Genomic DNA, 21,752 nt, shown 5'->3' with positions numbered 1-21,752 from the left:
GTTTATGTCTTCGTTTCTATTTGTGTGTTTCTATCTGTTTTCACGCGTTCCATTCCGGGCTCCTTTCACTCCTCTGTCTCCTTCTGTCCCCTCCACAGCCATAGCCACTCAGGTGGGTCTGGAGCTGAGAAGGAAGGGATCCCAGATGTCCACCGACTCCATGGTGTCAAATCCCATGTTCGACACCAACGAGTTCCCCGAGAGCTACGAGGCAGGCCGTGCCGAGGCCTGCGGCACCCTCTGCCGCATCTTCTGCAGTAAGAAGACTGGAGAGGACATTCTCCCAGTCTACCTGTCCAGGTAAAACAGGAGTTTCATCCTAGCGTGCTAGCGTGCAGCGCTGCTGTATGTGGGCCTATGTGTGGAGGTATCTTAACTCTGCATTTGTGTTAGTCTTGAATCTGTCAGGCTCCTCATATAGCTACCCAAATTAATATTTTGACCCGCTGCAAGTTCAATCGCTATGGTTCCTATTTTGATCTGAAGAAACGTCTGTCTTTTCCCCCGCAGGTTCTACATGGTTCTGATCCAGGGCCTCCAGATCTCTGACTTCATCTGCAGGCCCGTGCTTTCCAGCATCGTCCTCAACTCCTCCTCTCTGTTCTGCTCCGACCTGAAGGGCGTCAACGTGGTGGTCCCCTACTTCATCTCAGCTCTGGAGACCATTCTGCCAGACAGGTGACAATACAAAATATATATATATATATTATGTACAATCCTCTAAAACTACCAAACGTGAACCAGGCTCGATGTTGAAAAAGACCCAATAGTATATAAATCAAATCTCTTTATTTGTCACGTGAACAGGATACAGCAGATGTAAACAGTACAGAGAAATGCTTACTTGAACGCTTTTCCTAAAAAATACAAAAGCGAAGTCAGATTTAAAAAAATAATAATCACGCATGAATAAACAATTTAGCTGTTTAATGTTTGGGGTGCTGTGACCATCTGAATGCCATGGAAGTTGTCCCGGGGCTAATAATATCTGTAATGTTAGCTAATGCCATTTAATGGGAATTCCTTGAGCAACCATAGCAATACAATTCAGATCATTTCTATGCTCTAGAAATTCTAATTATAGGGTACTGTCCCCCTCTGCTACAGGGAGCTGTCTAAGTTCAAGCTGTACGTTAACCCCACTGACCTGAGGAGAGCTTCCATCCACATCCTACTGGCCATGCTGCCGCTCCCACACCACTTTGGCAACGTCAAATCCGAGGTATGGAAAATTGTTACAACCTTGGCTTTTTTTTTAAAGTGTCTGGTGACTACATTACATCTAGTCTAGTAAACATGCTTTTTAATATATATTATTTCCCAATACACCCTTGATAAGAGTGATACCAGGGCGGCAGGTAGCCTAGTGGTTAGAGCATTGTGCCAGTAACCAAATAAGAATTTGTTCTTAACTGACTTGCCAAGTTAAATAAAGGTCAAATATAATGTGGTGGACACCAGTTCAGTTAACTTCAGTTGTAGTAATGCTGGCTTGATTTTGTGTTGTGGGTAGGGCGATCAATAGATTGACTGATTTGATTGATGTGTAGGTTCTTCTGGAGGGGAAGTTCAGTGATGATGATGGGGCACCCAACGACCAGTCCCTTTCCTTCCTGTCCCTGAGACTACGTCTTGTCAACGTCCTCATCGGAGCCCTGCAGACAGAGACGGACCCCAACAACACCCAGCTCATCCTAGGTCTGCCACTCTACCATTCTCTCTCTCTTCCTCTCTTGATCTCTTGTCTTTTTTTGGTCCCTTACATGTATTAAATCTATACATTTTCATCCTTTCAGGTGCAATGCTTAATATTGTTCAAGACTCTGCACTGTTGGAGTCCATAGGTGCACAAACTGAAACGGTAAGGCCTTTATGATTTCTGTCGGTGTTGATATAAACCGAACTACCGTCATTGACTCAAATAAACAAATAGCTCAATGGAGTTGAATTTGGAGGCTTTGCTAACGCGCTCTGTCTCCCTGTGTTTGTATGGTACCAGGGCAGTGTGGATGGGAGCCACACGGGGCTGAGGGGCCACAGCCGCACCAGCAGTAGCTTCAGCTTTACTAGCGGGGGCAGCACTGGCACTGAGGCCACCAGCCCAGACTCAGAGCGCCCGGCCCAGGCGCTACTCCGGGACTACGGTAAAGCTAGTCCTTTAAATTATAACTAGCTTTAGTACGATAACTGATTGTAGCCACGTCCCAGACTACAATAAGGACTTACTACATGCTAACTAGCTAGCGATAGCACAATTGCTATACCGATTGTAACCAATAGCCATTTTCACACGCAGGCTGCGTTAAGGTCAGACTAGACATGCTATGTATTGTTTAGCACGATAGCCATTACTACAATAATTGTATTTAGCCTATTCATTTCACTCAGATGTTGAATGTTGTTGCTGTTTCCATTCACAAGTACTGACACCTGGTCAATGTCTCAATTAACAACACTCTATTTGTCCATAGCCAACGTGGTGAAAGTGATATACAGAGTTAAAAAGCGCTGGGTAAAAATTATCTGTATGTGATGCAAGTACTACTACTTTTTGCCGTGATGCTGTGCTACTGGTCTTGAACTGGAAAAGACTATCCCTCAACACTATATTTGATGTGACTACATGTGCTAAGAGAGCGATAAAGTTAACTTAAAAAGCCATTAATTTTTTTCTTACTGTGTGAATTCTGTTTTCACCTGTTGAGTTTAACACTTACTTCCAGTTTCACACTGCATCTGATATTTCACATGATTAGTGTATCTTCTGTGTGCTGTGTTATGGAAGGCTGCCACATGATCAGATCTTATTGAGGTCATTATTCAGATGAGTAATGGGGTGGTCCATCTGTGATGGTGGTGGTGTTTCGGGGTTTACATCCTCTAGCTTTTACAGATACTGCGGCGGGCCTTCTGGTGCGCAGCATACACCTGGTCACCCAGAGGCTCAACTCCCAGTGGAGGTCCGACATGAGCATCTCATTGGCCGCCCTGGAGCTGCTGGCTGGCCTGGCCAAGGTGACACCACAACAACGCATGCTAGACCTAACTACACTAAACTAGACCAACCTACACTAAACCTAACTACTGTACACTATCCTAACACAAGCTAAACCTTACTTCGAGATGAAGTTGGAGTATACTGAACTTCAATATACTCCAACTTTCCTTTCCCACCCCATCTCTAACCTAAGTACCCAAAGACATCCCAGCTTTAACATACACCGGCCCTAACTTCACCCCAGCACACAACCTACCTTCATTACGTATAAATCCATTATATTTTTATTATCACCACTGCACATGTTGAGACTTAACACCAGTCCACCACATCAGACCCTGCCACTACCCACCCAGCTGTAAAACACTCTTCTGCAAGGGATAACCCTTAATAAAAAGATAATACACTCCTTTTCAATGTGTTAAGGCTTAGCATCCACCCAACCACTGTACATGCATATCTAAAGTGTGTTTCTGGCTCTTTGTCCTCAGGTGAAGGCGTGTGTGGACTCTGCGGACCGTAAGCGTGCCGTCAGCTCAGTGTGTGGTTACATCGTGTACCAATGCAGCCGGCCGGCCCCCCTTCACTCCAGAGACCTCCACTCCATGATCGTAGCAGCCTTCCAGTGTCTGTGTGTGTGGCTGACCGAGCACCCAGACATGCTGGATGAGAAGGTCGGTCACCTCAGTCTAGACTGGATTCCAAACCAGATTGTAAAAGTAAAATGATTCAGCAGATGGACATATAAAAGTCCTCATGTCTTCTTGCGCTCACACCTGCACATGTTTTCTTCCTGGCACTGATTCTGCTGATAGCAGCTATTTTAAAGGAGGGTCTCCTTGTGTTATGAAACTAATAAGTAGCTTGCTAATATTGATACCCTCGCTAATTCTAGGGGTCTGTAACCTGATTTAAGGTGTGTATGTGAGAAATCAGTGTTAGAGGACTGTGTATGTACATGTGCCCAGGAGACTGCAACCTTACCTCAGGTCCAGAGCCAGCTAGCCCAAGCGTATTATTGTTTGTTCAAAATGGTGACCGATATACATATACAGTTGAATTCAGAAGTTTACTTAGGCTGGTTCAAGCACTCCACAAATGTCTTGTTAACAAACTATAGTTTTGGGAAGTCGGTTAGGACATCTAGTTTGTGCATGACACAAGTAATTTTTCCAACGATTGTTTACAGACATTATTTCACTTATAATTCACTGTATCACAATTCCAGTGGGTCAGAAGTTTACACTAAGTTGACTGTGTCTTTAAATAGCTTGGAAAATTCCAGAAAAAATGTCATGGCTTTAGAAGCTTCTGATAGGCTAATTGACATCATTGGAGTCAATTGGAGGTGTACCTGTGGATGTATTTCAAGGCCTACCTTCAAACTCAGTGCATCTTTGCTTGACATCATGGGAAAATCAAAAGAAATCAGCCAAGACCTCATAAAACAAATTGTAGACCTCCACAAGTCTGGTTCATCCTTGGGAGCAATTTCCAAATGCCTGAAAGTACCACGTTCATCTGTACAAACAATAGTACGCAAGTATAAACACCATGGGACCACGCAGCCATCATACCCCTCAGGAAGGAGACGCGTTCTGTCTCCTAGAGATGAGCGTACTTTGGTGCAGAAAAGTGCAAATCAATCCCAGAACAACAAAAAATGACCTTGTGAAGATGCTGGAGGAAACAGGTAGAAAAGGATATATATCCACAGTAAAACAAGTTCTATATCGACATAACCTGAAAGGCCGCTCAGCAAGGAAGAAGCCACTGCCATAAAAAAGCCAGACTACGGTTTGCAACTGCACATGGGGACAAAGATAGTAATTTTTGGAGAAATGTCCTCTGGTCTGATGAAACAAAAATAGAACTGTTTGGCCATAATGACCATCGTTATGTTTGGAGGAAAAAGGGGGAGGCTTGCAAGCCGAAGAACACCATCCCAACCGTAAAGCACGGGAGTGGCGGCATCATGTTGTGGGGGTGCTTTGCTGCAGGAGGGACTGGTGCACTTCACAAAATAGATGGCTTCATGAGGAAGGACAATTATGTGGATATATTCAAGCAACATCTCAAAACATCAGTCAGGAAGGTAAAGCTAGGTCACAAATGGGTCTTCCAAATGTACAAGCATACTTCCAAAGTTGTGGCAAAATGGCTTAAGGACCACAAAGTCAAGGTATTGGAGTGGCCATCACAAAGCCCTGACCTCAATCCTATAGATTTTTTTTTGGCACAACTGAAAAAGCATGTGCGAGCAAGGAGGCCTACAAACCTGACTCAGTTACACCAGCTCTGTCAGGAGGAATGGGCCAAAATTCACCTAACTTATTGTGGGAAGCTTGTGGAAGGCTATGTGAAACGTTTGACCCAAGTTAAACAATTTAAAGGCAATACTACCAAATACTAATTGAGTGTATGTAAAGTTCTGACCCACTGGGAATGTGATGAAAGAAATAAATGCTGAAATAAATAATACTCTACTATTATTCTGACATTTCACATTTTTTAAATAAAGTGGTGATCCTAACTTACCTAAGACAGGGAATTTTTACTTGGATTAAATGTCAGGAATTGTGAAAAACTGAGTTTAATTGTATTTGGCTAAGGTGTATAAACTTCCGACTTCAACTGTATACTAAAAAGGACATGTCCAAAACTAAGGATTCAACCCAAAACCAAAGGCCACATGGCCACCAAGAAAATAAAAACCTGCAGCCTCCTGGCTCTGCAAGCTTGCACACTAATCGTCTCCCCATTGCCTCCACCTGTGGGCTTAATAAGGCTTAACACCCGCCACTGACCCGGTTGGTGCTGCCACCTGGGTATGGTGTGTGGAAGTGTATCCTGGTAGTGTGTTGCCTAACTGTGCTAACACTAAACTACCCACCATATCATAAGTGCAATAACTGAGATATGTGGTTGTTTTCCCCCTGCTTAACCTAGTGGGATGCACTTACTGCAAGTAGCTCTGGATAAGAGGTTCTGCTAAATAACTAAGATGGAAAAATGTGTCATAACTAAACTTTTACACCGTAAAAGGGCTTTGGCAGTAGGTTTATACTAAGTCCATTGTGTTTTATTCAACAGCAATGTGCAAAATGGCAATATGCTTTGTGTGACAGTGGATTTTAGAGTAGAATAACTTTTTGTATACACTACCGTTGAAAAGTTTGGGGTCCTTGTTTTCCATGAAAACATACATGAAATGAGTTGAAAAATGAAGAGGATATATAGTCAAGATGTTGACAAGGTTGTAAATAATGATTTTTAATTGAAATAAGTGTCTTTCAAACTTTGCTTTCGTCAAAGAAAACTCCATTTGCAGCAATTACAGCCTTGCAGACCATTGGCATTCTAGTTTTCAATTTGTTGAGGTAATCTGAAGAGAATTCACCCCATGCTTCCTAAAGCACCTACCACAAGTCGGATTGTACCATACAGTCAAGCTGCTCCCACAACAGCTCAATAGGGTTGGGACCCGGTGACTGTGCTGGCCACTCCATTATAGACAGAATACCAGCTGACTGCTTCTTCCCTAAATAGTTCTTGCATAGTTTGGAGCTGTGCTTTAGGTCATTGTCCTGTTGTAGGAGGAACTTGGCTCCAATTAAGCTCCGTCCACAGGGTATGGCATGGCGTTGCAAAATGAAGCGATAGCCTTCCTTCTTCAAGATCCCTTTTACCCTGTACAAATCTCCCACTTTACCACCACCAAAGCACCCCCAGACCATCACATTACCTCCACCATGCTTGACATTTCTGCGTCTCACAAATGTTTTTTTGTGATCCGAACACCTGAAACTTTGTCTGTCCATAACACTTTTTTCCAATCTTCCTCTGTCCAGTGTCTGTGTTCTTTTTTTCATCTTAATCTTTTCTTTTTATTGGCCAGTGTGTGATATGGCTTTTTCTTTGCAACTCTGTTTAGAAGGCCAGCATCCCGGAGTTGCGTCTTCACTGTTGACGTTGAGACTGGTGTTTTGTGGGTATTATTTAATGAAGCTGCCAGTTGAGGACTTGTGAGGCATCTTTTTCTCAAACTAGACACTCTAATGTACTTGTCCTCTTGCTCAGTTGTGCACTGGGTCCTCCCACTCCTCTTTCTATTCTGGTTAGAGACAGTTTGCGCTGTTCTGTGAAGGCAGTAGTACACAGCGTTGTACGAGCTCTTCAGTTTCTTGGCAATTTCTCGCATGGAATAGCCTTCATTTCTCAGAACAACAATAGACTGATGAATTTCAGAAGAAAGTTATTTTGTTTCTGGACATTTTTTAGTCTGTAATCGAACCCACAAATGCTGATGCTCCAGATACTCAACTAGTCTAAAGAAGGCCAGTTTTATTGCTTCTTTAATCAGAACAACAGTTTTCAGCTGTGCTAACATAATTGCAAAAGGGTTTTCTAATGATCAATTAGCCTTTTAAAATGATACACTTGGATTAGCTAACAACGTGCCATTGGAACACAGGAGTTCCATTAAATATCTGCTGTTTCCAGCTACAATAGTAATTTACAACATTAACAATGTCTACACTGTATTTCTGATCATTTTTGATGTTATTTTAATGGACAATGAATGTGCTTTTCTTTCAAAAACAAGGACATTTCTAAGTGACCCCAAACTTTTCAACGGTAGTGTATGTGGAGTTAAATATGTGTAGCGTGATGCCTGTGTTTGACGTGCGTCTCCGTCAGGACTGTCTGATGGAGGTATTGGAGATTGTAGAGCTGGGTATCTCAGGCAGCAAGTCCAAACAGGAGCAGGAGGTGAGACACAAGGGAGAGAAGGAGCACAACCCCGCCTCCATGAGGGTCAAGGATGCAGCAGAGGCCACCCTCTCCTGGTGAGGCTTTAAATCCAGCACAATGCACTAAACACCTTGGATGTGTTCATTAGAAACCAACTGGAAGGAAACTGGTTGATACAGGGTGGGACTACCCAGACTTGTACAATAAGAAATGCAGATTTTTGTTCTGTTTCAAAAGGTTTTGCTACAGTGTGCTCTAAAAGAAACGACTGCATTTATGCTCAGAATTACACACGGTCCATTAATAACTAATAAAACAAATTACTAATGTTTGTTGGTCCCATCTGGGGATCAGTCTAGACTATTTGAAATCACTGTCTGTATCTGTCCCTCCCCTCCCTCTCTTGTTGTTGTTGTCCAGTATTATGCAGGTCCTGGGGGCCTTCCCATCCCCAAGCGGCCCGGCCTCTACCTGCAGCCTGCTAAACGAGGACACTCTGATCCGCTACGCCCGGCTCAGTGCCACGGGGCCCAGCAACTTCCGCTACTTTGTCCTGGACAACTCAGTCATCCTGGCCATGCTGGAGCAGCCACTGGGCAATGAGCAGAGTGAGTGTGGGGCGTGTAAAACCGTTTTCTAAAGCAATAATTCACTTTGGTTATGATTTACTGTGATACTAGCACGGCTGTGGTGGTAGACGGTACGAGGCGAGGACCGCAGCCTTGTTTATAACCACAATAAGTCACCCCCCATGTATTATTGCTTTAGTAACGTTGTCCTTTATGGTATTGATGATTCTTGTCATTCTTTATATTTATTTACAGTTTGTAATTTTGATGTTTGTGTTGCTCAATTGGACTCATCTTGTAATGTGAACAGTTAAGTACTGAGACAAATGCAAATAGGATAGTGTCTTATGACAGTGAGTAGGCATCTCAGTGGCAGGTGGCCATTTTGGCTCAAACTAGTAGTTGGTTTCCACTTTCACTGGGAGCCCGGTGTAACTGCTTCTGCTGTCTTCTCAGACCCCAGCCCGTCAGTGACGGTCCTGATCCGGGGCATGGCCGGCCGACACGCTTGGACTATGCAACTCTTCCACCAGCCCAGAGGAGCACGGGCCAACCAGAGGGTGAGAGGAGTTGGCCCACTGTGCCACCTTGGTCTGCCAGTTAGACACACTTACTCTGTACTGTGCTGGCGCTGATATTGTTTCAGTACGGCTCAGCTCAGTAACAGTATTGGAGGATCTCTTGCACACGAGTATTATTATGTAAAAGGCGGCCATCTATTCAAGTAGGGAAATGTTAGCAATAGAACTGCTAGCATACTAAACTAATGGAGCCAACTCCAGCACCACCATCCAACAGCAGAATAGAGGCCTTCACCAAGAGCAGGCACCATCTGAAGCTGTCAAGATTAGAGACTACGCTCCTTTAAAAAAAACTCTTATCTACTTTTTTTGTCTATATACTGCATGCTGTGAATATATACAAGACAGCCTAACTAATTTTATTTATTTATTTATATACATACACACACACAGCATTTTTTCTATTTTGTTGCATTACAACCTGTAATTTAAATGGATTTTTATTTGGATTTCATGTAATGGACATACACAAAATAGTCCAAATTGGTGAAGTGAAATGCCCCAGAGTCTGCAACACCACTAAGCAAGGTGCACCACCAAGCAAGTGGCACCATGAAGACCAAGGAGCTCTCCAAACAGGTCAGAGACAAAGTTGTGGAGAAGTACAGATCAGGGTTGGGTTATAAAATTCTGAAACATTGAAAGTCCCACGGAGCACCATTAAATCCATTGTTAAAAAATTGAAAGAATATGGCACCACAACAAACCTGCCAAGAGAGGGCAGCCCTCCAAAACTCACAGACCAGGGGCAAGGAGGGCATTAATTAGAGAGGCAACAAAGATAACCCTGAAGGAGCTGCAAAGCTCCACAGCGGATATTGGAGTATCTGTCCATAGGACCACTTTAAGCCATACACTCCACAGAGCTGGGCTTTACGGAAGAGTGGCCAGAAAAAAAGCCATTGCTTAAAGAAAAAAATTTGCAAACACATTTGGTGTTTGCCAAAAGGCATGTGGGAGACTCCCCAAACATATGGAAGAAGGTACTCTGGTCAGATGAGACTAAAATGGAGCTTTTTGGCCATCAAGAAAAACTGTCTGGCACAAACCCAACACCTCATCACCCCGAGAACACCATCCCCACAGTGAAGCATGGTGGTGGCAGCATCATGCTGTGGGGATGTTTTTCAACAGCAGGGACTGGGAAACTGGTCAGAATTGAAGGAATGATGGATGGTGCTAAATACAGGGAAATTTGAGGGAAACCTGTTTCAGTCTTCCAGAGATTTGAGACTGGGACAGAGAAACACCTTCCAGCAGGACAATGACCCTAAGCATACTGCTAAAGCAGCACTCGAGTGGTTTAAGGGGAAACATTTAAATGTCTTGGAATGGCCTAGTCAAAGCCCAGACCTCAATCCAATTGAGAATCTGTGGTCTAACTTAAATATTGCTCTACACCAGCGGAACCCATCAAACTTGAAGGAGCTGGAGCAGTTTTGCCTTGAAGAATGGGCAAAAATCCTAGTGGCTAGATGTGCCAAGCTTATAGAGACATACCCCAAGAGACTTGCAGCTTTAATTGCTGCAAAAAGTGGCTGTACAAAGTATTGACGTTGGGGGGGTTTCTGTTTTTTTTTGGTCTTATTTCTTGTTTTTCACAATAAAAAATATTTTGCGACTTCAAATCTTCAAATCTTTGCACATGTTGTGTAAATCAAATGATACACCCCCCCCCCCCCCCCCAAAAAAAATATATTTTATTTCAAAGTTGTAAGGCAACAAAATAGGAAAAATGCAAAGGGGGGATCATACTTTCGCAAGCCACTTTGTCACGATCGTCTTTATGTGGAAGAGAGGACCAAGGCGCAGCGTGATACGAATACATCTTCTTTATTGACGAAGATGAACACGAAACGAAACACTTAATACAAACTAACAAAACAACAAACTGACGAACGTGAAGCTACAAAACGTAGTGCACACATGCAACATAGACATAGACAATTACCCACCAACAAACGGTGTGAACAGCCTACCTTAATATGGTTCTCAATCAGAGGAAACGTAAAACACCTGCCCCTGATTGAGAACCATATCAGGCTAAATAACAATGAACCTAAACATAGAAACACATAACATAGAATGCCCACCCCAACTCACGCCCTGACCATACTAAACAAATACAAAACAAGGGAAAACAGGTCAGGAACGTGACACACTTTGTGTGTGTATATATAATCTCAGCAAAAAAAGAAACGTCCTCTCACTGTCAACTGCGTTTATTTTCAGGAAACTTAACATGTGTAAATATTTGTATGAACATAAGATTCAACAACTGAGACATAAACTGAACAAGTTCCACAGACATGTGACTAACATAAATGGAATAATGTGTCCCTGAACAAAGGGAGGGGGGGGTCAAAATCAACAGTCAGTATCTGGTGTGGCCACCAGCTGCATTAAGTACTGCAGTGCATCTCCTCCTCATGGACTGCACCAGATTTGCCAGTTCTTGCTGTGAGATGTTACCTCACTCTTCCACCAAGGCACCTGCAAGTTCCCGGACATTTCTGGGGGGAATGTCCCTAGCCCTCACCCTCCGATCCAACAGGTCCCAGACGTGCTCAATGGGATTGAGATCCGGGCTCTTTGCTGGCCATGGCAGAACACTGACATTCCTGTCTTACAGGAAATCACGCACAGAATGAGCAGTATGGCTGGTGGCATTGTCATGCTGGAGGGTCATGTCAGGATGAGCCTGCAGGAAGGGTACCACATGAGGGAGAAGGATGTCTTCCCTGTAACGCACAGCGTTGAGATTGCCTGCAATGACAACAAGCTCAGTCCGATGATGCTGTGACACACCGCCCCAGACCATGACGTACCCTGCACCTCCAAATCGATCCCGGTCCAGAGTACAGGCCTCGGTGTGACGCTCATTCCTTTGACGATAAATGCGAATTCGACCATCACCCCTGGTAGGACAAAACTGCGACAAAACTGCGAAGAGCACTTTTTGCCAGTCCTGTCTGGTCCAGCGACATTGTTGCCGGTGATGTCTGGTGAGGACCTGCCTTACAACAGGGCTACAAGCCCTCAGACCAGCCTCTCTCAGCCTATTGCGGACAGTCTGAGCACTGATGGAGGGATTGTGCATTCCTGGTGTAACTCGGGCAGTTGTTGATGCCATCCTGTACCTGTCCCGCTGGTGTGATGTTCGGCTGTACCGATCCTGTGCAGATGTTGTTACACGTGGTCTGCCACTGCGAGGACGATCAACTGTCCGTCCTGTCTCCCTGTAGCGCTGTCTTAGGCGTCTCACAGTACGGACATTGCAATTTATTGCCCTGGCCACATCTGCAGTCCTCATGCCTCCTTGCAGCATGCCAAAGGAATGTTCACGCAGATGAGCAGGGACCCTGGGCATCTTTCTTTTGGTGTTTTTCAGAGTCAGTAGAAAGGCCTCTTTTTAGTGTCCTAAGTTTTCATAACTGTGACCGTCTGTAAGCTGTTAGTGTCTTAACGACCGTTCCACAGGTGCATGTTCATGAATTATTTATGGTTCATTGAACAAGCATGGGAAACTGTGTTTAAACCCTTTACAATGAAGATCTGTGAAGTTATTTGGATTTTTACGAATTATCTTTGAAAGACAGGATCCTGAAAAGGGGACGTTTCTTTTTTTGCTGAGTTTTGTGTATATGTTTATGTGTATATACAGTGGGACAAAAAAGTATTTAGTCAGCCACCAATTGTGCAAGTTCTCCCACTTAAAAAGATGAGAGAGGCCTGTAATTTTCATCATAGGTACACTTCAACTATGACAGACAAAATGAGAGAAAAAAATCCAGAAAATCACATTGTAGGATTTTTAATGAATTTATTTGCAAATTATGGTGGAAAATAAGTATTTGGTCACCTACAAACAAGCAAGATTTCTGGCTCTCACAGACCTGTAACTTCTTCTTTAAGAGGCTCCTCTGTCCTCCACTCGTTACCTGTATTAATGGCACCTGTTTGAACTTGTTATCAGTATAAAAGACACCTGTCCACAACCTCAAACAGTCACACTCCAAACTCCACTATGGCCAAGACCAAAGAGCTGTCAAAGGACACCAGAAACAAAATTGTAGACCTGCACCAGGCTGGGAAGACTGAATCTGCAATAGGTAAGCAGCTTGGTTTGAAGAAATCAACTGTGGGAGCAATTATTAGGAAATGGAAGACATACAAGACCACTGATAATCTCCCTCGATCTGGGGCTCCACGCAAGATCTCACCCCGTGGGGTCAAAATGATCACAAGAACGGTGAGCAAAAATCCCAGAACCACACGGGGGGACCTAGTGAATGACCTGCAGAGAGCTGGGACCAAAGTAACAAAGCCTACCATCAGTAACACACTACGCCGCCAGGGACTCAAATCCTGCAGTGCCAGAAGTGTCCCCCTGCTTAAGCCAGTACATGTCCAGGCCCGTCTGAAGTTTGCTAGAGAGCATTTGGATGATCCAGAAGAAGATTGGGAGAATGTCATATGGTCAGATGAAACCAAAATAGAACTTTTTGGTAAAAACTCAACTCGTCGTGTTTGGAGGACAAAGAATGCTGAGTTGCATCCAAAGAACACCATACCTACTGTGAAGCATGGGGGTGGAAACATCATGCTTTGGGGCTGTTTTTCTGCAAAGGGACCAGGACGACTGATCCGTGTAAAGGAAAGAATGAATGGAGCCATGTATCGTGAGATTTTGAGTGAAAACCTCCTTCCATCAGCAAGGGCATTGAAGATGAAACGTGGCTGGGTCTTTCAGCATGACAATGATCCCAAACACACCGCCCGGGCAACGAAGGAGTGGCTTCGTAAGAAGCATTTCAAGGTCCTGGAGTGGCCTAGCCAGTCTCCAGATCTCAAACCCCATAGAAAATCTTTGGAGGGAGTTGAAAGTCCATGTTGCCCAGCAACAGCCCCAAAACATCACTGCTCTAGAGGAGATCTGCATGGAGGAATGGGCCAAAATACCAGAAACAGTGTGTGAAAACCTTGTGAAGACTTACAGAAAACGTTTGACCTCTGTCATTGCCAACAAAGGGTATATAACAAAGTATTGAGATAAACTTTTGTTATTGACCAAATACTTATTTTCCACCATAATTTGCAAATAAATTCATTAAAAATCCTACAATGTGAATTTCTGGATTTTTTTCTCTCATTTTGTCTGTCATAGTTGAAGTGTACCTATGATGAAAATTACAGGCCTCTCTCATCTTTTTAAGTGGGAGAACTTGCACAATTGGTGGCTGACTAAATACTTTTTTAGTGTGTGTGTGTGTGTATATATATATATATATATATATATATATATATACTGCTCAAAAAAATAAAAGGAACACTAAAATAACACATTCTAGATCTGAATGAATGAAATTTTCTTATTAAATACTTTTTTCTTTACATAGTTGAATGTGCTGACAACAAAATCACACAAAAATTATCAATGTAAATCAAATTTATCAACCCATGGAGGTCTGGATTTGGAGTCACACTCAAAATTAAAGTGGAAAACCACACTACAGGCTGATCCAACTTTGATGTAATGTCCTTAAAACAAGTCAAAATGAGGCTCAGTAGTGTGTGTGGCCTCCACGTGCCTGTATGACCTCCCTACAACGCCTGGGCATGCTCCTGATGAGGTGGCGGATGGTCTCCTGAGGGATCTCCTCCCAGACCTGGACTAAAGCATCCGCCAACTCCTGGACAGTCTGTGGTGCAACGTGGTGTTGGTGGATGGAGCGAGACATGATGTCCCAGATGTGCTCAATTGGATTCAGGTCTGGGGAACGGGCGGGCCAGTCCATAGCATCAATGCCTTCCTCTTGCAGGAACTGCTGACACACTCCAGCCACATGAGGTCAAGCATTGTCTTGCATTAGGAGGAACCCAGGGCCAACCGCACCAGCATATGGTCTCACAAGGGGTCTGAGGATCTCATCTCGGTACCTAATGACAGTCAGGCTACCTCTGGCGAGCACATGGAGGGCTGTGCGGCCCCCCAAAGAAATGCCACCCCACACCATGACTGACCCACCGCCAAACCGGTCATGCTGGAGGATGTTGCAGGCAGCAGAACGTTCTCCACGGCGTCTCCAGACTCTGTCACGTCTGTCACATGTGCTCAGTGTGAACCTGCTTTCATCTGTGAAGAGCACAGGGCGCCAGTGGCGAATTTGCCAATCTTGGTGTTCTCTGGCAAATGCCTAACGTCCTGCACGGTGTTGGGCTGTAAGCACAACCCCCACCTGTGGACGTCGGGCCCTCATACCACCCTCATGGAGTCTGTTTCTGACCGTTTGAGCAGACACATGCACATTTGTGGCCTGCTGGAGGTCATTTTGCAGGGCTCTGGCAGTGCTCCACCTGCTCCTCCTTGCACAAAGGCGGAGGTAGCGGTCCTGCTGCTGGGTTGTTGCCCTCCTACGGCCTCCTCCACGTCTCCTGATGTACTGGCTTGTCTCCTGGTAGGGCCTCCATGCTCTGGACACTACGCTGACAGACACAGCAAACCTTCTTGCCACAGCTCGCATTGATGTGCCATCCTGGATGAGCTGCACTACCTGAGCCACTTGTGTGGGTTGTAGACTCCGTCTCATGCCACCACTAGAGTGAAAGCACTGCCAGCATTCAAAAGTGACCAAAACATCAGCCAGGAAGCGTAGGAACTGAGAAGTGGTCTGTGGTCACCACCTGCAGAACCACTCCTTTATTGGGGGTGTCTTGCTAATTGCCTATAATTTCCACCTTTTGTCTATTCCATTTGCACAACAGCATGTGAAATTTATTGTCAATCAGTGTTGCTTCCTAAGTGGACAGTTTGATTTCACAGAAGTGTGATTGACTTGGAGTTACATTGTGTTGTTTAAGTGTTCCCTTTATTTTTTTGAGCAGTGTGTATGTATATATATATATATGTATGTGTGTGTGTATAAAAGGGATTATTTAAGTGTGAGTTTTGTTGTGGTAGCTGTTTACACCAGTAGTTAGTACTAAACAGTAAAGAATACACCACTGTTATTAAAACTAAACACAACTGTATATAATAATTCCTTGCTCTCCTACAGCAGGTGTTTGTCCCTGAGGGCCGCCCAGCGCCGAACAATGACGTGGGGATTCGCTACACTGTCAAGCAGAGGCCCTTCCCTGAGGAGGTGGACAAGATCCCCCTGGTCAAAGCCGACGTCAGCATCCCAGACCTGGACGACATCGTTAGCAAAGAGGTGAGAGGGACCGAACAGCACCACGACCCCAATGGTTAGGATACCATAGGGTAAAGTGTCAAACCTCTTGATAATCCTACTTTTCTTATCCTCTCCTTCACGACTAATAATTTGAAAGTACCTTGATAGGTTTTCATATTAGTTCTTTCACCTATCCAGTTCTTTAAACTATCCATGGTCATGAAGGAAGGAAAGAATGCAAGTAGAGGGGGGTAGGTGAGTGTATTCGAACACAGTCCCTATTAGTGCTAAAATGTAGTGCAATATAAACTATTTCTAAGGGTGTGACTTTTTAAGAGAGAATTTGGCACAGAGCATAAAGAGAGAAAGGTGTTTATGGAGGCTTTATGGAGACTTAATATTATTTGGGTATATTGTTGTTGGAGTCAAGTGTCTTCTATGAACTGACAGGATGAAGCGAGTGTGACATACTCACTGAAGAATAATCACCCACACGTGAGTTGTCCTATCTTTCAGGAGTCTGAGACAGGTCAAAGGTTAACCAGATCACTGATGGGATGAAAGGGTGGAAAATGGAGAATACTCACATTGTTATGTTACTCCCTAACTATCTAATCTGGGTTACTGGGGGCTCTATTATATCAAAGCCAGCCTGTGTTGTTTTGCCTTAATTATGCCACTCAGATATTAATAGAGCCCTTAAACTAACATTGATCTGTTCTTGATTGCAGTGGTTGTGGTAGAGGTATGGTTGTGCCAGAACTTGGTTTCCTTACATTGTTTCAGATTATAGGGTGGGTACAGTTTCAGGTACATACACTAATATATTTACACACTCAAACATCACGTTGTATAAGGTTTGTGTTAGGATTGGGGTCAATTTCATTTAAATTGTGACTCACCACCTGGATTCGGTTTTATGTAGCAACATTTTACATTGTGTTTTTTACATTGGATCAAAGTAGAGACTCAGAGCTACAAAATGGTATATCATACACTGCATTTTTGAGGAACAATGGGAAAGTAATTCTGCTTTGAAAGTTGATAAACTTGTAAACTCACTTTTGAGAAAATGGCCTTTGAATGTTTTGGTATCTAGTGAAGAGCTCTTTGTCTACACCCATTCAGCATTGTTCACACCCTCTTAAGCTTTAGCCTCACCCATCTCGTTTCGCTCTCGGAGCGTTTAGAGCGCAAACTTGATGCTCTGGCCGATGATTTGTTTACCTCTGGATAACATGAAAACAGCCTGAGCAGCTCTGCTGGCAACAATTTCATTGCGCTTTTTTGTGGACGTTTACTGACACCGGCCATATTCAACGGGTGTACACTTTAGCTTAAGACATATAGCTAGCTAGCTAGGTAAACAACGTGTAAGATCACACACATCATGTAATGTTAGCTAACGAGCCAAACAACAACTAACACAGTGGCAAATCATGTCGTTACTACCCTGCATGAATATGCTGGGAGCTAACCAACCAGGTTGAATGTTATCTAGCTAACATTAGGCTCTAACTAGAAAAGCAAACGGCTCTGGGATACGAATAATAACATGAGCTAGGCAGCCAACTAACGTTAGCTAGCTAGCTAACAATAAACTTTAGCTTGAAATAAAACCACTTCCTGTCAAAATTAGAAACGTGTAATATGAGAAATTAGCTAGCTAATGCTAGCCTATCTTACCTGGTATACATCATCATGCGTGATGGACGCGTCTCCCTGTCACGAACGCCATGCCACAATTGCCCTTAGTTTGAAGATGTAATCCGGAGGCAGGTGTTTTCTCCATCTCTTTAGCTATCATACTCTAATTCCACTGATTTCAAAACTTGATCCTCCAGAAAGTGGAGAGCAACACTTATGCAGCTCCACTACACACTACATAAAAAAAAAGCTGCATTCGACAGGATTACCAACACAGACCGACCAGCTCAAATAGACAGAGCCCTTCTATATGGCAGATCAATCCTCTCTCGGCATGTCCTGCCCACTCATTATCTCAGCCAATCACTTGCTAGTGGGAAAGTTGCTGTCTTTTTCTGTGGCTTAACCAACAAGGCTCATAATTTAAATATTTTATTCGTATTTATAGATGGCATACAAGTTTGTTATTAAGGCTCATCAAAGTTCACATGTTCGAGAAGGCATTTCTGCTAAAAAACGCATTTTGATTTAAAAAAAAAAAACGTCTCTCCTGTGAAGACGTGACTTGTGACATACGCCTAGTTTCCTGAATCGGGTCACAATTCAGTTAAGACATTTTGTTTTATAGGAATTTCAGTTTACTTCCTGAATTTAAATCCAATTTAACCCAACCCTGGTGAGTGCTTTGCATCCTTACAGTTGCCTCCAGTCACACAAACTTGACCTTGCCCGTCCTCCTCTCAGCTGGTGATGCAGCATGATAGGCTGCGCAGCATGATGACCAAGCAGATTGAGTATGAGTGTTCCCTGGAGCGCCACAGCGAGGACGTCTGGAGTTCCAAGTCATTCCCAGACCCCCTGACTGACTGCAAACCCCCTCCGCCCGCCCAGGAGTTCCAGACAGCCCGCCTCTTCCTCTCTCATTTTGGCTTCCTATCTCTAGAGGCACTGAAGGTTTGAACTGTAGTTTCATAGTGTTCAGAACTGAAGTTTATGTCAGTGGTTGGGAACTGTAGTTTGTCATTGGTTCGGGACACTATTTAGTCAGTGGTTGGCCACTGTTTATGGAAAATGTTATAATTTACCTCAATTCTGTTTGGTCTCTCTGCCTAGCCTTCTGTCAGCTACCCTATCGCAAAATCCAGTTTCTGGGTTTGATTGAAAAGGGGCCATAGCTCTAAAGCATGACCTGTTCACGTTGTACTGACTCTCTTACTCCAGGAACCGGGCAACAGCCGTTTACCCCCTCACCTCATCGGACTGGAGTCCTCAATGCCAGGGTTCTTTGATGACATCGCCTACTTGGACCTGTTGCCATGCCGACCTTTTGACACCGTCTTTGTGTTTTACGTGAGGGCGGGACAGAAAACCAGCCACGAGGTGAGAACTTATTACTTTTGATACAGTGTAAACTGGCATGAGAAAATGTATGTTTGTATTGATCCACTGTGTTATGCATTGCGATTGGTAGATCCTGATCCACTGTGTGAATGATGCATTGTAATTGGTAGATCCTGAGGAACGTGGAGACGTCGTCCAGTGTCCAGCCCCACTTCCTGGAGTTCCTGCTGTCTCTGGGCTGGCCCGTGGATGTGGGCCGGCACCCCGGTTGGACCGGACACCTGGACACCAGCTGGTCCCTTAACTCCTGCAGCAGCGACAATGACTCACAACAGATAGGTGAGCCACTCACCCCAGGGGTCGTAACCGACATGGAACCCAGGCTATAGGTTCACCTCAGGGGATTAGCTCTGAAAGCTAAAACATGTCCATGGGTCTCAGGAAAAAGTTAAAAGATGAAGATCCGGGCGTATAATGTCAGTGTGACACATTCACCACTGAAGGTGTTAGCTCGCTGAGCTAAAGCCAGGGCGATGTCTTGGTTGACTCAGGCTATAGATACAGCATAATAAAGATTATTATTGTAATTCTATGTCTCGGTCAGGGTGAATAGGTAATGCTTCAGAAAGCCAGGGTGATAGCCAAAAGATGTCTTGGTTAGCCCAAGCCATAGTACACATTTTCAAATTCTATATCTCAGACGAGATATATGTAATGTTTAATATTTTGCTCTGTCGCCATAGAGGAGGCAGCTACACCGGAGGACACTGGGGGTTCTGTATTTAACGGGGAGAAGAAGGTGCTCTACTACGCCGACGCTCTGACTGAGATCGCCTTTGTCGTTCCGTCGCTGACGGACTCCGGTCAGCATTTACAAATGCTCGTATTTTGTATTTAAATTGTAATTTTATTTTGTCTTAAAGGAACATTACATTAAAGTTTGTCAGATGTTTTCAGACCTCGAAAGTACTCTGTCAAGATGAGTCCACTTACCTATTCCATTAATTTTGGATTGTGGCAGAACAGATGGCCTGGGACGTGGTCTTATGTTAATGGTAGATCCCTTTTGAAGTGTAAAACATCTGACCAACTTTGATGTTTTGTTGTTGTTGTGTAATGTCTTTTTAATGCAGCCTATGTGAAGATACAGTTTTGCCCATCCCTGGGCAGCTGATAGCTGTTTTTGTGTTTACAGAGGATTCCTCGGTGCACAGTGACTCTACAGTGGAGGCGGACACACACACAGACCTCCTGCCTAGTTTACTAAAACAACCCAAGCTAACACTGGAGCTCTTCCCCAACCACTCAGACAACCTAGCAGCTTCCCAAAGGGTAATTAACCCACAATCCTACATTAATAATAATATATACCATTTAGCAGACACTTTTATCCAAAGCGACTTAGTCATCTGTGCATACGTTTTACGCCATGCTCTACCAACTGAGAGCACAGATTCAACAGGGTTTTCGTAGTGGCATGAACCATCAAGTCTAAGATTTGTTTTTTTCTGTTCTGTTGATATATATATAAAATTATTTTTTTTGCCCAAAAATATTTCAAGACTTAAAGGGCCAATGCAGTCAAATGTGTTTTTTCTGTGTTTTATATATATTTCTACACTGTGGTTGCAATAATACTGTGAAATTGGGAAAATTATGATGATGCCCTTTTAGTATAAGAGCTGTTTGAAAAAAAATCCCACCGGTTTTGACCAGGTAAAGGAGTTAGACTGATGAGAAAGAGCTCCAAACCTCTCTGCCAATAACAGCTAGTTTTCAGTTTTTCCATCACCGCTTAGACCACTCCAGACAGTCCTAGCAAAATTCTTGCTTGAGAAATGGCTCTTTGCAAGGAATACATTTTTGTTTCCTTTTGACCATTTTAATTGAAAACAATAACATTAAGGTACTTAATTGTTACCCAGAAATGATTTGATTTGATTGAAATAAAAATGGCTGCATTGGACCTTGTAAACTAATGCATTGGATACGGTTGACATATTTGAATGCTGGTTTCTTGCATTCTTTTGAGGAATAGATTAAATCTCAGGGTATCTGGACACCCCTATGCCTGTGTATTTATATCTCTCTCCTCGAGCAGAGTTCTATGGTGAAGACTAAGAGGTCCTCCACAGGAAAGACTGCCCCTCCCCTGGGGCCTGAGACTAAGGTGCTAGTGGTCTGGGTGGAGCGCTACGATGACATCGGTAAACAACCTCCGATAACTTCCCCTAAAAATCCCTGTGTGTCCCCTAGTACAGTTTCACTTTACGTCATGATGGCGCTGTGTCATTTCTGATGTCTGTCCTTGTACAGTGTTATGAGACAGCTCATGATTTTTTTACTGTTCCGTTAGGACCTGCCTTTGAAAGTGAGAAACCAAAGTGAGAAACTGTTGAAGGTGTTTCCCCTCAAATGGCCCCGTTGTTGTTTTTCCTCTAGAGAACTTCCCTCTGTCTGATCTCTTGGCGGAAACCGGCACTGGTTTGGAGGCGAACAACAGCACTTCCTGCAGGTAGGCTACTAAGGCCCACGCCCAACCAAACACTAACCCTAAACACTTACCAAAAACTATTGTAAATTAAGCTTGTAAGTGTTTCAATATTGTGTCAAATTAAAGTTAGGCCACTCTAAAATCCACTGTCACATTTTCAGTAGGTTAGTTTACATCACACTGTGATAGTGA

The 21,752-nt window shown here is 43.8% G+C and overlaps 1 protein-coding gene across 1 annotated transcript in view; it reads left to right on the top strand.

Annotated features, from left to right (window-relative positions):
• LOC120059393 (ral GTPase-activating protein subunit beta-like) overlaps window positions 1-21,752 on the top strand; it is a 45,570-nt gene that overhangs the window by 20,447 nt on the left and 3,371 nt on the right. Inside the window, exons 10-28 of the mRNA XM_039008406.1 lie at window positions 99-300; window positions 511-678; window positions 1,108-1,222; window positions 1,551-1,698; window positions 1,797-1,861; window positions 2,000-2,144; window positions 2,885-3,015; window positions 3,490-3,672; window positions 7,700-7,848; window positions 8,174-8,361; window positions 8,779-8,882; window positions 15,962-16,117; window positions 18,470-18,679; window positions 18,947-19,105; window positions 19,237-19,405; window positions 19,810-19,929; window positions 20,262-20,398; window positions 21,168-21,273; window positions 21,509-21,581. Of these exons, the coding sequence (XP_038864334.1) occupies window positions 99-300; window positions 511-678; window positions 1,108-1,222; window positions 1,551-1,698; window positions 1,797-1,861; window positions 2,000-2,144; window positions 2,885-3,015; window positions 3,490-3,672; window positions 7,700-7,848; window positions 8,174-8,361; window positions 8,779-8,882; window positions 15,962-16,117; window positions 18,470-18,679; window positions 18,947-19,105; window positions 19,237-19,405; window positions 19,810-19,929; window positions 20,262-20,398; window positions 21,168-21,273; window positions 21,509-21,581 (2,728 nt within the window). The remainder of the gene's footprint in view (window positions 1-98; window positions 301-510; window positions 679-1,107; window positions 1,223-1,550; window positions 1,699-1,796; window positions 1,862-1,999; window positions 2,145-2,884; window positions 3,016-3,489; window positions 3,673-7,699; window positions 7,849-8,173; window positions 8,362-8,778; window positions 8,883-15,961; window positions 16,118-18,469; window positions 18,680-18,946; window positions 19,106-19,236; window positions 19,406-19,809; window positions 19,930-20,261; window positions 20,399-21,167; window positions 21,274-21,508; window positions 21,582-21,752) is intronic.

The sequence above is a fragment of the Salvelinus namaycush genome, chromosome 14 (assembly GCF_016432855.1).
Source record: "Salvelinus namaycush isolate Seneca chromosome 14, SaNama_1.0, whole genome shotgun sequence".
Classification (NCBI taxonomy): domain Eukaryota; kingdom Metazoa; phylum Chordata; class Actinopteri; order Salmoniformes; family Salmonidae; genus Salvelinus; species Salvelinus namaycush.
This window is presented reverse-complemented; position numbering and strand designations above follow the sequence as displayed.